This window comes from Atta cephalotes (genome assembly GCF_000143395.1).
Source record: "Atta cephalotes unplaced genomic scaffold scaffold00041, whole genome shotgun sequence".
Classification (NCBI taxonomy): domain Eukaryota; kingdom Metazoa; phylum Arthropoda; class Insecta; order Hymenoptera; family Formicidae; genus Atta; species Atta cephalotes.
Window position 1 is genome coordinate 956248 of NW_012130105.1, and position 17500 is coordinate 973747.

The following is a 17500-nucleotide window of genomic DNA, read 5'->3' on the forward strand; positions in this document are numbered from 1 at the left end:
ATAATATATATATATATATATATATATATATATATATATATATGTGGAAATAATTTATCAAATTAAATTTGCGTGAAAACGTCAACACATGTGTTTTTATTTGAGTTTAACGTCTGAGTTACAAGAAAAACGTCAAAATAAAGTTGTATTCGTTCCATGTTTTCTCTGAAAAGTGTCAAGGCGAGCCGAAAGTTGTCATCGACTCGACATATATTTCACTGACTCGTGTTAGTCTTTTATCAGGGGATATAGAAAGATATATAAAAAGACACAGTATTTTTAGAGAAGTGAGTTAAATTGATAACGTACTAACTTAAATGTTAATAGTATTAAATGTTAGTAGTATTATCTTAAATTTAATAAAAATAGACGTAAGTGAAAAAAACTTACAATTAATTTAGGAAGAGGAAATAAAACTTGTAATCCACCAATGACAGCTCAAACACAAATATTTCAATTTAGAGATTATTTAGTTGTTTTATTAATTAGTTGTCTTATATAGTTTATTGAAATTTTGAATTATGTCCGAAAATAAATTTGACAGAGAAGATATTTAAAAAAATTTTTTTTATCTTTACTTATCGGGTGAAATTTTTATTCGTCTTAAAAAAGAATTTTAACATACCCCGTTGGGGTACGTTAGATCATTGACGAAGAAAGCGTTGAATTTATTAATCATCACATCGTGACTATTTTTTGACATGAAAATTAATGGAATTACATTAATTTCTAAATATAAAGATTGGATAATTGGTTACTAAAGTGTAAAAAAAACTTGATGTAATATTGCATCATTGACAAATATAGTGATAAGACATTATTATATCATTGATAACAATAATAATAATATATATTCAATAATTATAATGAAATATATGTACATGTGGGAAGCTCTGTCGGAGCAGAAAATTATAATTACAAATTAACGTATCTCGAATGCTATTGAATGTTTCCATTAAAAATAATGCTTATACTCTCAATAATTAATTTGTATTATTGTGAATTTCTAAAACTAATGAATAATAATATTATATAATAAATATTGATGAAATATTAATAAATGATAATGAATCCAAGTTTTTCTTTTTCTTTAGGAAATAAAGTATTCAGGAATTAAACTTCAATACTGATTGTTAGTAGCTTTTATTAGAGATGCTATGTTTCTCCGTAAGTAATTAATTAACAGTATATTTATTTTTTCTGTTTTCAGACCAGCAGCTGAATGGTACGCAGTTGGAACATCTGGTGCCAATATCTACAAGCGCGTGTAAGTAAGCCACAGCATTTAACAATAATCGCATTAAAGTTACATGCAAGACGAATGCAAAGAAAGGCTTCAATTATTCGGATCTTTGAAAGACCGTTCTAAAAATTGTATGAAGATGAACAAAAATAAGATACAGTCATTTTAATTAGAAGATATATCAATTGCATATCTTAATTTCAAACATACGACAGAAAATAGATCCGGATATTCATTATCTTATATGAACTTAATAATTCAAGGAAAAAGCAAAGTAATACAAATTAGAGTTTATTTCAGTACGGATCATATATTCTTAAATTTTCTGTTTAATGATTCATAACCATAATAGTATTGTATATTAAACGTAGTAAAAATATCTTAAAAGAACTGTATAGAATAATACAGGTATTTCTAAGGTGAACTGCAATAATGCTTAAAAAGATAAAAATTTGTTGATTACTTTATAATGATAACTTAGGGGAAAAGCAAAGTAATACATTAAAATACAATTAAAATATAATTAATCGCTTCTTGAGAGTATATTTCAAAGCAGACCATATTCTCAATTTTACTGTTTAATAATTCTACATAATAGTGTTGTACATTAAACGTAAAGTAAAAATATCTTAAAAGAAGTATAGAATAATATAAAATAGACTCGAAACATCTCCAAGGTGAACTGCAATAATGCTTAAAATAATGATAATTTGCTGGTTATTTTGTAATTTTTATCATGTAAATGGGAACGTCTAATTGTTCTTACATATCCAATCGCATGTCTCACGTTCCTCTACCTATCGAAGCTGTTAAGCAACAGTGGCTCACAAAAAGATAACGTTGCTAATTCGGCATAAGTCGACGTGTCGTCTCCTCGTTCACATCGTAAAAAAAAAAAAAAAATAACGCGTTCGGAAAAGTGCGCCTCCCGACGCGAAACGTTTATAAAATCCGTGCGTGTAATCGGCGTTGCTTCGAACTAGGTCGAGGAGACAGTCCCCGTTTCGCCTCTACACACTCGCGAATTTATTGCTCGCGGCCGAACAACAATCGACGATTCGGGTCAGAACCGGGCTCTGTATTGCGCCCACCCGGAAGTCGATTGAAGCGGTGCAACGAAAATCGGCGAGTATATAAAATGTAGTAGGCGTCATGACATATTGAGCATAAAGTTTGCTAAAGAAGAAAAATGCGATATGATATGTGTTGAAATAACACACAATTTTTTAACGTTGATAACAATTCTTTTTGAGAGAGAGAGAGAGAGAGAGAGAGAGAGAGAGAGAGAGAGAGAGAGAGAAAGAGAATTTAAATAGAAAATAGAAAAATATAGAATTTAAAATATAAAATACGAAATATGCAATACAAAATTTCATTTATCGGTCTATTTTATAATTGAAAATATAAAATCCCTATCTCTATTTACCAGAGAAGTCGAGTCTTCCGATTTCAATTTTCCAGCAAAATTTTCTTGCAATTCAAAAATTGTTCTTATCAAGAAAAATCGATAATAGATCGATCAAAATGCCACGCGATATGCTGAATATGCATCAAATAGATTTGTTTAGAATTAGTCAATTCTAATGAATTCACAAAAATTTTATGTAATCAGTTCTATGAAGCGATCTAGATTGTTATCGTATTGATAACATAACTGCTAACGAGTTATCAATAAGAATACTTCGCGATCAGACGATAGCAAGAACCTTACACGTTTGACCCATGATTAGATGTGTTTATAATCAAAGGAGATACAAGTATTAGTTACGATATACATAACTTATCGCGCAATAGAGAAAATAGCATATGAAAGAAAATGTTCGCTTGCAATTATAGATAAAGCAATGAATGTTAACTTGAACAATATCGGAAAAGCCATGTAGAATTAATCTAATCATAATTCTAACTCGTGCAAACATTTTTTTTACTTCTCAGCGTATGCCAGCTCGATCAATTACGTTTATCAGCAATTTCGTGAAATATCAAATTTAGCGACTTAGTCTCTCTCTCTCTTATAAGTTTTTATATTTAAAAAATATATCCTTCGTTTAAATTGCAGCTGAAGCTAAATTAAAACAAAATAAAATCAATACCAATCGCAATGCCAGTTATCAGCTCACTTTCTGCCTGTTGTCACGCAAGTCGCGTGATTGATTTAAATTTTAAAACTTTAAATCTGATTAGTTAAGAATTGCATGTTTTCCTTTAAATTAAAAGAGAATACAAAGGCTTTAATTCTCTACTTGTTGTGTAAAATACAAATATTACGAAATTGATTCCATTTAACTTATTAAAATCAGAGAACTTAAATCTGAAATATCGCGTTCCTTGATTTAGCTTATATCAGGAGGCGGGACAGACGTCGCGACATCCAAGGTGGAGTATCGTTGACTAGCGCGAACGCGAAGAGAAAGTTTAACGCCTCCGCGTCACGTCCTTCTTCTCTTTGCCACGGGACTCGCCGCAGTCCTTTCTATCACGGGGAAATAAAATGTGTTCGTCGAGAAGAGAAAGAGAGAGAGAGAGAGAGAGAGAGAGAGAGATGACGACCAAAAGAAAGTTGTTGCATCGTTGTTTATCGCGTCATGGTAGTTTTCACCTTCGTCTGGCCTGACCTAATAAACTCTAAACTCATCAAAGCCGATAATAAATAATAAACTTTTAATTACATTGTACACGGAAAAACAATTTTGCTGAAAATTTAACTAAATATATATTTGAAAATAAATTGTTGGACTCAAAATTATAAAAAATTATAGACGCTCAAATATAATAAGCAATGTTGCAAAAATGCTTTTAATGTTTTAACAATCAGTTTGAGCATAGTTATTTTACATAGTTATTTTGATCATTTAACAAAATTATTTTCTAAATGTCTAGTTGAATTTTTATATATTTTAGCAAAATCTTATATATATTATGGCGCATTGCCATATTTTATCACTATACTATATGTTTATACATTAAATAATTATGGGATATATAATTATATGGGATATCACAAATAAAGAAGTAATAAATAAAGTAATAAATAAAAAAAGTCATAAATAAAAACGTAAAGGACAAATATAATTGTGAGACATAAAAATTCTGACATTTGCCTTCTTAATTCTATAATCTCTTCAAGACATCCTAAACTAATCTTTCAATTTTATAAAACCGAATAGTCTTCGTTCTAAGCATAAAAAACTGCTGTATCATTGAGAACTCGAATTGCATTTACAATAATATTATTTGTTCTATGCGTGCCATATATTTCGCAAGTTTTATTTACAATAATTGTAAAAAGTCATTGTAGACAATTTCAAAAGTGTTTCGGGAGTCACTAAATAATTGGCAGAAAATACATTGCACAAGGACAGTTTTGCAAAAGTATCTAAAAATTTAGTTAGATACAGATCTGAAAATAACTTTTTGGGGCTATCAAAATAATTATGTAGGATACTAAAATAAATACTGAGTGCTAGAATATTAAAACTTTTTATAACATTGTTCTTCATGCTTGAGATTCTCACATAATTATTTGGATGACTTAACAAAATTATTTTCAAGTCTGTGTCTAGCTAAATTTTTAGATACGTCAGCAAAATCATTCTTTCTATGTAAGACACTCAAACTAATTGCTAGAATTAAATTTTTTACATCATTGCATCATATATAATTATACTTGAGTGTCTTACATAATTATTTTGGTGATCTAACAAAATTATTTTTAGATCTGTACGCTAAATTTTTGAATATTTCAAAATCGTTCCGTGAATTCTTTCCGTGAAGAGTTGATAGTAAATCTGTTTTTTTTTAAATAAAGAATTTATAATTAGTTAATTGTATTCTTTATGTTACATTTGCAAATGTGAATTATTAAAAAAATTATTCATCATTGCATAATGATGAATTAGAAACCAATAAAATTTACATAAGTCTCGAGAATATAATTGAACGATAATTAAAAAAGCGATATTTCATGAGAAAACTGCCCTATCTGATCAAATACATTTGTGCAAATTTAGATAGAAAACATTGCATCATATACTCACTCCGTATATTAACGTACGCTAAAATACCGTCGTTAACAAACAAATACATGTCACCAATTATTGAGTAATAAACGCAATGGTTCGCATGCGTTGTTCAAATTGACAGATGCAACATCAACGATCGATGACAATTTTGCTGCGCACGTGGCTTTACGTAACTTATGCCAATTTCAACAATTTTATCTGTGACAAACAAGACTGTGCGTCGTTTTTAATAAAATTGCAAATCCTCGATAACGAGCGTCTACATATACATATGCCGCCAATTATTAATGCGTCGTCGTAATCATTAATGCAAAATATAAATAAAGTGTAAAAACTATGAATGATATTATGCGTACGTGTGCGCGATTGCGTCAATGCAACATCGCGTCGTGACGCACTATCTCGCATTTTAAAATGCAACGTAATATCAATAGCGGCAAGAAACGAAAGCGTGCAGTGTTATCTTTAATGCAATAATTGACATACAATGAGTATAAAAAATATTCGTACAGATAAAAATCTTTTTAAAAAAATCTTGTTTTTAGAAAATGAATATTAATTTATTAACAAAAAATAGATATTTCTCAAAATTATTTTATTTAAAAGAAAGTATAATAATTAAAATATTATGTATGGGAAAAAGTTCGTGGCGTTTTTCCCATTAGATGGCATTTAAAAAAACGCCACGAACTTTTTCCCACACCTAATATATTAATTTAATAATAAGCAAAAATAAAACATTGTTTAGACGCACAAAAAATATTCATATAGTTGAGAAACTTTGAAAATAACAAATAAGGTTATTTTCATGAAACTCTTTTATTTACATTAAGACAACGTAGTGCAGTTAATAAATGTTAATGAATGTTCATTTTCTACATATAACACTTTTTTTACAAATCTTCTCTGTATAAATATTTTCTGTATTCACAATTGTATTCTGTATTTATAGACACTGCAGCATTTTATTGATATTATCGATTTTTTTCACGTTGTAGTATATCGTACTACACTGTTTAATATCCGCGAATTTAGTTTTTTATTTTGATTTATTTTTTATATTTTGCAACGCTTTCTAAATCCAATTTTATTCATTTTGAAGCAGTCCGAATATTTCAATTAGGAAATTTAAAATTATCGATTAAAGAGTAAGTTAGACAGTATTTTTTTCACAATATTTACATAATCAAGAAGAACCCAGACATTCCTAGGATTAATGATGCACTTTTCGGATGTCATTGAGACATATATAGAGACCGTCAGATCATTGTGAAATTTCTATATATATTTCATAATTTTCAGTCATATATCATATGTATTCAATTAACGGAAAGAAAGACATCAAATCAATCATCAAATCAACTCTTACATGATAATAGATTAAATGTGTGTGTATTATATGTATATATGTATAATCCAAAAACATATCGCTTATTTCGTCCGCGAGATTCTCGCGGTCGATCATTCACCTTAAATCTCCTCGTATCTCGGGGGCAAATTCAATCAAGTTGAACGACCAGACAGCCGTTCATACGAAGACCGTTAATAAGAGGCGACCGTGAAAGATAAATTTAAAACGACGTCCATGACCCGCGTAAAAATTTCTTGTCCATAGACTGATAGAACGAAGGTGCGCGTCGATTGCCGTGATGCTCGTATCTTCTCTCGATTTTTTTTTCAAAACATATTTCTTTTTTCTTTTAACCTTCGAGATTGATGTCAAAATCTATGACATAGTTATTCTGTTGTTAAAAATCTATTTAAAATCCATTTAATTTATTTTGCTTCCATTTAATTGCTTTGAAATCCATTTAATTTATGTTAAGTAAAAGAAATTAACAACTTTGAAGGAATTAAAATGACGTGACTCGTATAAAAAAGAATGTGTATGAATAGTAAATTTTTTAATAACAATACTTCAAATTTGCAAATGTAAAAAATATTAAATTATATAATTGAATAAGTTGTAAATAGGCAAATCATCAGCATTGCACAAATAAAAGAATTTTGAGGAAATATTGAAGAGTTTAGATAAATACAGATTGGAAAATAATTTAGATAAGATTAATTTAGATGAAAATAAATTAGATGATAAATTAATTTAAATGAAAAATAATTTTGATTCATTAAAATAATTGTTTAGAAAATTCAAATATGATGAGCAATATCGTAAAAAAATTTAATATTCTAGCAATCAAAGTTTAAGTGTCCTACATATTTAATTTACCTAATCTAAATTTTTGGATACTTTAGATACCTTAATAAATACATTCGTAAAATAATTTTTTCCGTATTCAGATAATCATACGCATATTGGTGTCATTGACAACTATGAAAAGAAATTTTGAATAAATGATAGACCTTTTGCAGTTATGTAAAAATATGTTAACAATTCAAGCCGAGGGTCTCACGATTATATCTGGAAATCAATTATCGATTTTCTTCATCAATTTTAACGTGAGTCAAAGCTCAGTCTAACGTATCTCTAGAATCTAGTGAATATATTTTAATATATGATCGCTTAAGCGATATCCACAACGACATCTTGTTCTTGTCCGCATCGCGTGCAAAGAAAGTATCTTTGATAAATTGGTGAAATAACTTCAATTGAGGTCAACATATTAATATACATACATTCAATAAAAAAACATGTATTTGTGAGATTTAATGATATAAAAATATAAATTCATTCAAAATTGACCTACACAGAAAGAACAGTTTTGCTGAAATATTAAAAAATTTTGCTGAATACACAGATTCGGAAATACTTTTGTTGAATTATTCAAATAATTATGTATGAAGCAAGCTGTTAAAATGCTGAAATTTTTTTGTAGCACTGCTCATTATACTTGAGTTTCTTATACATATAATTTTAATGGTCCAATAAAATTATTTTCAAATCTATATATTAATTAAATATTTCAAAATCATTCTTTCCATGTGAAACTTTGTTTCTGTTTTTGGAAGTTTCTCGGTCAAAACTTTCTTAATTTAAAATGCTTTTCTATATTTAATATCGACATCATATTATAAAGTACGTTCATATATCATGAAATACAAGGAAAAAATATAAAAAAGGACTTAGGTATGTGAAACTTTTTCTACATTATCCCTTTTCTCATACAAAATCTGGAAAGAACTATTTGCAGTTTTTTTTTAATTCTTAAAACATAGTTTTCTAACTTGCTTTTTTCTAGCCACATGAAGCTACATTTTTTTTTCGACTCAACGTTTGCGAAGAGAAAGCGCGTGACTACTGAAGAGGTAGTATATCAGATATCGTTCGTCATCGGAAATCGTTTAGTACTTTCGTTCTCTAAGTATATAGAACGAACGTCGTTATCAGGCTTTAGTATCGCAATTGTAACGTAAAATCTGCGTTCTCTAGATATTTTGTTGATTATCAGAATCAAAACCGATCTGGATATTATCGAGATTTTCTTTAATTGATTCTTATAAACGCAGAAAGTGTGCCGAAAATTTGGTTTTTTTCTTAATATAAAATTTTAGGAATTTGTTGTGAAACTAGTTGGAAAAACTAGTATAATAAAAATTTATGTAAGTAAATATAATAATTAATACAATATTCGCGATTTTTTTTTCAAATAAATTCGGAATAAAATTTCGAAGAACTTTTGTGTATATTTATGAAATAAGCAGATAATATCGCAATTACAATTATTTATTTTAAGTAGAATCAAACTTTAGAAAAAAAAGAGACGAAAATTAAAAAGATAAAGAAACAAAATTATTATTATTTCCCCAGCAAAAACGTCTGTATTGTTATTCTGTCCTCGAAAAAAAAGAGCAACGGCGAGATGATGTATGTATTATGAAAGTTTCTGAAGATTTATTTCGATTAGGTAACGCTTTCGATTTTCCAGACTATGTGACTATCGCCGATTTCTCCCAGCTCCTTATTCTTCTCTTTAATCCAATGCGATGTGGGCGTGAGCATTGCATCAACGGAAAGTATTTGTCAATATGAATCCATAAAATGGACACGTCACGAGACCGGATTCATTAAAACACAATTGTCATCATTAAAGCTATGACATACAAACAAACTTAAGCAGTAAGATGTAAGAAGCAAATTAACATTTCGAATTTTCTTTTGCTACTTTAGTATTGTCTTATGTCTCTACCCTCTACTATGATTAATCGATTCGCTTACTGTTCATATCATATATTACTGCTTTACGATGTTTGTACCATAGCTTTTAATCAAACAGGTTTATTGTCATTACTATTATGTTCCTAATGAAGCTAAGTGTTATCGATGTAATATCACGTATCGCAAACACCCACTCGCGAATGAGGTTACAATCATGATAACAATAATCTCGATATATAACTCGATACAATAATGCTATCACCTATCTTTGAATTTAAATATGTCCCAACCTAATTCCCAACCTAATTCCATTCGTTCGAACGAACCGCAGAGTACAATATCATACTAAAAGCAGTGTGTTGTTTACACACTTAATAAATATATGGTAGCATATTCCAAGCTATCGTAAAATGGAATTTCCAGAGATTGTATTTTCGTAAATTCCATGTAATCACAAATAATGAAATTATATATCAATAAGATAATACGAGCAGAAATAAGATCGAGAATCCGAAAAAACGATTCAAATTGTCTCTTCACTTTGTCACGTCTACGCACGTCTTTGAAAGAACTGTGCACTTTGTCACGTTGCAACGAAAAAAAAAGAATAGAAGAAATCAGAGCTAGAGTATAATGATGTTTCTAGAGAATATCATTAACATGTGAGTTTCACGGTAGCCATTTATAATTTTTCTAATGATTACTTTTAATGAAGGTCATCAGTGATTGGCCTCTGTTATCGTGATTTTTTCAAATAATTTATAAGAAACAAATATTTAATACAAAATGTTTAATAATATAGATATAATAGAATAATATAAATAGCTAAATATAAAAAATGCGCTATTATCAACGCATTAGTCTTATTTAATATTACAATAATTAATAATTTAATATTTTAACATTATATGCTTATGAAAATCCTACTGCAGGGCACACAATAAAACATACAAAACTCACTGGCAGACATTAAATAACCATCAGAGCGTTGGAGTAAAGAGAAATTTCACGTGAATTTCGTAGCAGATTTTATTTGTTCAAAAAACTCATTTCCAAAATTGGAACAAGTTTTATTCGGTATCTTTCTTAAGGAGATGTTTTATTTGGGTGTCTTTCTTAAAACAGTTTTGTGGCTAAAAACGATCAATGATTTCCAACAAACCAATGTTGTAATTTTGTGCTGACGATGAACAATTTAGGAATAAAACACGTGAGAAATAAGAGCACTTAATAAAATCTCGTACACGTTGATTCAGTTTGCAGATTTTGAGCGCTTATAACAGTTTGTTTTCTTTTTAATGCTTGAAGATTAAAAAAATCTGAAACTCGAAATGACTTGCCTAAACCTTATCTGAAAACTTTATCTGTTTTCAGCACCAACACCCATCGAATCATCATCCGAACGAAGAACCTCATTTAACAGTTGCTGTTCATATAACGGTTTCTCTCTTCCTCGATGTTCGTTTTCTCCTCGGTCACGTCATTGCGTAACCTCCTTTATGCATATACACGGTGACATTTTTTTAGTACAGCTAGCCTCGTATATCTGACGATATTATATCTATCAGAGGAACAATAAAATAATAGCAAAGCTCGCAAAAGTTTTTATGGCTATCGCGTAACGGAAATACGGAAGTACAAGAAAAGGACTACACCAGCGAGACTTGAATCTTATTTTTCTATCAGAAATTGGAACTGTACAGCTTTTAGGATGAGTGTATTATTTGTTTATTAACCTTTAGGGTTGTCGCAAAACTGGAAATCAGAGAAATATTGGGAAAATTGAAAACAATTAAAAAAATCAGGGAAAAAATCAGGGAATTTTGCAAAATTTTCTGGAAAATTAAAATTCTTGGCTTTAAAGAAATTTAATATGTATATATCATACAGTTTTGGAATACTGAATAATTAAATGCAAGCAGTGTCAGCAACATTAATAGTAATTGAAATTGCTAAATTACTCTCTTAACAAAATATTCGACGGTTTCCAGAACAAAAAAATTCAAAACATTATTGAAAGATAGGAAAATCATGAAATTTTGTCTAGAAATTAGAGAATAGGAAAGATTTAAAGATGATAAATTTATGACAACTTTACTTTAGAAGACAGGAGGGTCTATTTTAAAAATTTTATAACTTTTCCTTGAATAAGTTTTAAATCTACGGCATGATATTTTTTTTCGTGACTTTCAATTTACTATAATAAATTACTAAAAATTTTGCATTCTGTATGCAATTCTATTCAATTTAGTTATTTATTAAAACTCAAATAAGCCTAATATTTTATTAAAACATAAATAATCCAGCAAGAAAAAAAATGTGTCGTGTATCTTAAGCTTATAATTTATTGTATTCAAAATATACACTGTTTCAGTGCCATTACTTTCCCTTTTGTAAAGATTAATTCTTTCAGTTAATTTTTGTCAATTCTCTCGTGAAATATCAACTAATTGTATAATATATATAATATAATAATAATAATATATATAATACATATAATTAATAATATAATAATTTTCATGTTTGTTTAGCCTATTTGTCCTTGATAGTCTAAACATCGAGGCGGACTCGATAATCGAAAGATACGGATATCTGCCAAAGCGCACACAATGCAATGGGAAGAATTGGCGACGTGAAAATTTATCGCAAATCACGCGTTGCAGCTGTGGCTAATGCGATACAGTCAACAACGTGTTTATCGATGAGCGCGTTGCACCTCGCGAATCCAATCGTTATCAGCATGCGCTTTAAGCACAACGGCTGATGCAATACGTAACGGGACAAAAACAACGAAGTTCACCCGTCGCGACATACTTCGTGCAAAGCGGAAATGCGCGTGTCAATGTTTACAGCCAGTCGGTTTACGGACTTTGACCAACGAAAGGAACAATACGTTTTTTAATTACGCGCCAAGCCCACTCGATACGTGGACAAACGCCACTGAAATTCTTGCCATTCACAATGTGTGACAATGTGTTCTACCTGTCTACTAGATTTCGTCGTTTAATTGTCGATACAAACAATTGATTGACTGCTTAATTGGAAATTCAGCAGAAAAAAAATGGCTTTACAATTGTTGTAAAATTCTTTAATATGATCGATCTTGTCTTTAGTTCCTCACTTAGGTCTATTATATTTAAATATCATAAGAAAAGAGTATATTATGTATACTTTTAAAAAAAAATGGTTCTGAAATGGAAGGAAGGAAATATTTAATAAAATAAAATTTCCAAAACATAATTTTTATTGATAATTCTTAGTAATATAATCTTATAAATATAAAATTTTAATCAATAATTAAAAGTTTAACGACTTCAAAAGACTACATGTACTCTTCAAAGATTGATAACCTTATCCTCATTAGATTTAAATATATAAACCAATCTTTTTTTTTATTTTACGGTGATTGTAAAGCTGTTTTTTTTTGCTGGACATAATCAAATGTCTCGGCGTGAATAGGCAATAACTATTCGAGTCGATGATATTCGAATTTTGATTAACTTTTTTTTTATATAAGCAAGTTGACAAGAATTAAGTACGTAGTCTGACAATGTATTCTTCTTTATTCATCCTTCCTCCTTTTAATCTTTTTTTTTCTTTCGAAGAGAAGACACACAAGTCAGATTTAATATCGCGAAGCCGTGAACATCGCCGAGACTCGAGGAATATCATTATCCAGAATGGACAGGCAGCCTTGTCTCGTAGCATTTTTGAAAAACACGCTGCTATTTAAAGGATAGTACACGTGGCTTGTAAAAGCGTCATCATGATGTCGCGGGATGAGATGGAAATAAAGAGAGCCTTCGACTTTCCACGTAAAAAATCCTACAGCCAACGCTTGCCAATAATTTTATTCGCAATGCGATGCCGCGATTTCTTCGCATAAAAAGACAAAGAAAATCTTCGAATCAGGTCGATTCGCCATTTTTCGGGTTTAGACCAAGAATCAACAAATTGCAGTCCGCGAACTAAGAATATTTTTTACATTCTTAAATAATTGAAAAAAAATCAGAGAAAAGTAATGTCTTGCAACATGTGAAAATTAGATAAAATTTTAATTTTAAAGCCTCTTAAAATTAGAGTCTCAAAGCTTAAAATATTTTATTTTAATTAAAAAGTATTATATATAATTAAATTAAAATATTATAAAAATTTCAATTTTTATTAATTCTCTACTTGCAATATTTTTATTCCCTCCGTCTTACAATTTGGGTCTTTTTTTATCCAATCCAAGTTTTTTTTATTGTTCTAGACTTTCAAAAAATGTAGAAAAATTCAGGATTTTGATATCTATATTACATTATCCAAATAAATATTACAAGATATTTTAGGAGGAGGAACTCTTTCATCTTAGAGAAATTTGAAAGTAAAATTTCACTTGTGCTTAAATTAAAAGGACCTAAATTGCAGGAACGGAGAATCAAGATGTTTATTTTATTAATAGATATTATAATTTAGTCATTTACAGAAAAGATTTGTCGATTCCTAATTTAGACGACGATTCTCTTAGAATGTCGAGAGACAGTTTGTAAACCAAGGTATTTATTGGGAGCGGGAAGAAAGATCCAAATAAAAGCACACAGAAACAATGCTACATATATTTCATCAACATATATTTACGTTCGAAGCTGTATGACAATGTCATTATCCTGAAAAGGGTGTTCGTTGGACATTCCTCCTGTAAACAAAATGCGAGACGCTCTTTTCGTTGTTTTAAGAAAATCTTAAGATGATCTATTTTAAGAACTATTTTAAGACTTTTATGTATATATCACTGGAAGAACGTTGAAATTTGAGATTATCAGATTTCATCCGACCAGATTGAGTGTCCAATGAGCTCCCTTCTATGATTCTCACCAAGTTGGCAATCTTGTGACTTTCAGGGTTAAATTGTAGTATTGCGGTTATATCAGGATTACTGGTAAAATCATAACGCGCGTGCCGCGTTACTGTGACCGCGATTCGATTCATACTCACAACATTTATGAGCATCATTTGTCTTTGTTTAACATTTGACAAATATTAATAAAGATAAAATGTTTCTTAAGCGTGAATCGAACCGTGACTTGTGATAAGACGATTCTACAGAATCTGTAGTGAGATCATAATCAGCTGGCGCGAGTACTTTCTTGCTTTATTTTTCATCATTCAACCATGTCGCAATTGTCCATCAAGCTTTAAAAAAATTGGTGGCGATGAGTAAAACTTATTGTATGCCTTCCAACAAGCGACACGATACGACACAGTGATCATATCATCTTTGTTTAACATTGGCAAACAACAAGGATATAATGATCCATTGTGTCATATCGTGTCACTTGTGTGTGACTTCCCAGTCGTTGTTTTCTTCATCGTTAATTTTAAAGTACCGCAAAACTCGCCTTGCAGTCGATTTTTACGTTAAAATTTAAAAAAAACGAAACATCAAAAGAAATTTTACTCATCGCTGATGCTACTTATAAAATTGCGGGTTATAAAATTACGGTATGCGAGGATAGAAAAATATATATAAATACATATTGTACAAGGTAATACTATCGTTACAAAATCCGTTGTCTCCATATTACTTAAACGCGATATTTACATTTAAATATTACATTCGTTATCGCAACAGACAATTCTGTCGTTATATGATTATTTAACGGGATGATTGCGAGCGATGGACTATGAAAATTGTCGATATATAAAAGCGCTGGCAGTCTCTCTCGTGAGAGTATTATTCACATACGTGTATATATCTATTATTATACGCTCAATCGTTATGACGACTCGTCGTGTTTTCGTCGAAAACTGATAAAAAACAAAGCGCGTGTATTATACACGTGGCCGATATGTAACAAGTACGTGGCTCGCAAACTTTATTTGCCGGAACGTCGCATTTGGTAGCACGTATAAAAAGAAAAAAACCTTGCGGCTGATAACAATCAGGATATCAGTAATAATATAATGCCGTATATCTTTCTGCGTCTATTTGTATAAGAATGTAATTTGGTCGAAATCCATTCGACCGCACGAATATGCGCGCACACGTGAAAGAATATCATTTTTGTAAAGAGAAATACTATGCTTCTCATTAATTTTCAATAAGTTTTAATAAATTTTTAATAATGCAATTAAATGCAATGAGGATAATTTTAATCGGAGAATAAAATTAATCAACAAATCAATTGAAATTAATTAAGTGAAGTGAGTTATGAAATCCGTGAGTTGAGTTTTCCTTATATTCTTTTCAGTTGGCGAGCCACGTTTTAACGGATAGTACTCGGCGTCATGACCTCGTTCAAGAAAATCTGGCTGTCTCGGTGGAATTTAAATACGGATCGGTGGAAACAAGAGGCACTTACCAACCAGCATCAATGACGCCGCTCGTCCTCTTCGCAGGGAAAAAAAGATGATGAATGAAATATGATTGACAAGATGGAATATGCATGATAAAGGATGGTAAAGTGATACGTTATATCGAATAATAAAGACATACGTATCCATGTTAAATACGTAGATTTTCATATACATATTTTTGCGAGTACAAAATTGCGTTCCATAATGCAATATATAATATATGTACAAAGTATATATAAAACGCTTATGAAAATTACGTATATACAATACAAAACACATACGAATATATATAAAAATGCACATCGGAGAAAAATAAAATTCGAAAGAAATTAATAGTCGAACATAATTAATGTTTGAAATGTAAAGAGTCCAATCAGTAACAGATTGTCGTTCAGTTAGAAAGTAAAATTAGTTCGAGATAAAGTTGTAAAGTAATATCAGATCGATAGCAGTCAAGTAAAGAGTACAATATTTAGCGATAGTATAGAATAGTAGAGTAGTATGAAAAGTATAAAGAATATGAAAAATAATAAATAGATTTAAAGTCTTTGATAAATGTTCAACTGCGCGTAGTCTGTTATAATTTCTCCGTGATTGTCAATTATGTTACGCGCTGTATGTTACGTTTGTGTTATGTATTGTGTGCGTATAATATGTGAGTACAATCGCATCCCTTATCATTAGAGACGAACATGGGGAACGCAGAAACGCACGTGAGGAACGCATTGCACTATATGTGTAATATCACAGATTTCACCCCTGGAAACGAACACTAGGAAAAAAAAACGCGGTCCTTCTTGATTTATATTTACAAATTAGTTCAATAACACGCGCTTCCTGTCGCGACATTATCTCACCGCGAACTGCTAAGACTATCGAATAGTTCTTATTCACGTAGATGAGTCTTTTCTCGAGATGGCGATTTAATCTAAGATTTTATCTACCAAACAAGAGACTGCTGCCACTCGTATTGGGCCTTTCGCAACACTAAATCCATAACGACCCGGGCATCCTCGATGGAGTTATGTGTCTCTTCCTGTATTTTCCGGTTGAGCACTTTTTGCGCCAGAGTCTTGAGACCGATACGATATGGCAAACCGAGGTAGTGCGGGAACATCACACTGGTGTCGACGACGTTCTTGTGGATCAGGCGCAGCGCTTTGAGATCGTTCCCGAGACTGTGACCCATTAGAATTGTTTCGGCATGAATGAAATTGAGCAGGTCGTTCTGCACCTCCGAGAGAGTCTTGGTGATGTTAGACATGTCATCTTCTGTAATGCCGCTGAACTTCGTGTTGAAGTCGATGATCTCAGCGCTCGGCTTGACGAGCGTGTCATACACGACCTGGCCGTATAAGTCAACGAGACTCACTCTGGCAAGTTCCAGACCCTGCAGCGTGAAGCACATCTCACAATCCATCGCGTAGATGCCATAGTTGTTATCGTGTAGGAACATTGGAGATGGCATGGTGTGCACATATCCCGCGAAGGGCCCATTGATCCCAGGGACCAGGCCAGTCCATACATGCGTCTTCCACTCAGCACAACCGCGCGAGAATCTGGCTTGGTTGCAGCACGTCCAATACCAGCTGTCGTTGGTCATGCGGTTGTATAGCTTGCCACAATGATAAACGCAACGTTCCGCGTTCAGATATTCGCCGTTCTGATCGGCATAGAATATCTTGTAGCATCTGACGCATGTTCTCTCCAACAATCCTGTATTGCCGCTTGCGCCTGATTCTTTTTTTTCCTCTCGGTTTTTTCTGTTAGCCGGATTATTTT

General features: G+C 31.0%; 1 protein-coding gene across 1 annotated transcript in view; it reads right to left on the bottom strand.

Moving 5' to 3' along the window:
- Window positions 1-16658: 16658 nt before the first annotated feature.
- LOC105622170 overlaps window positions 16659-17500 on the bottom strand; it is a 30945-nt gene continuing 30103 nt past the window's right edge. Inside the window, exon 3 of the mRNA XM_012203600.1 lies at window positions 16659-17500. This exon is cut by the window's right edge and continues 843 nt beyond it. Coding sequence (XP_012058990.1) covers window positions 16659-17500 — 842 coding nt within the window.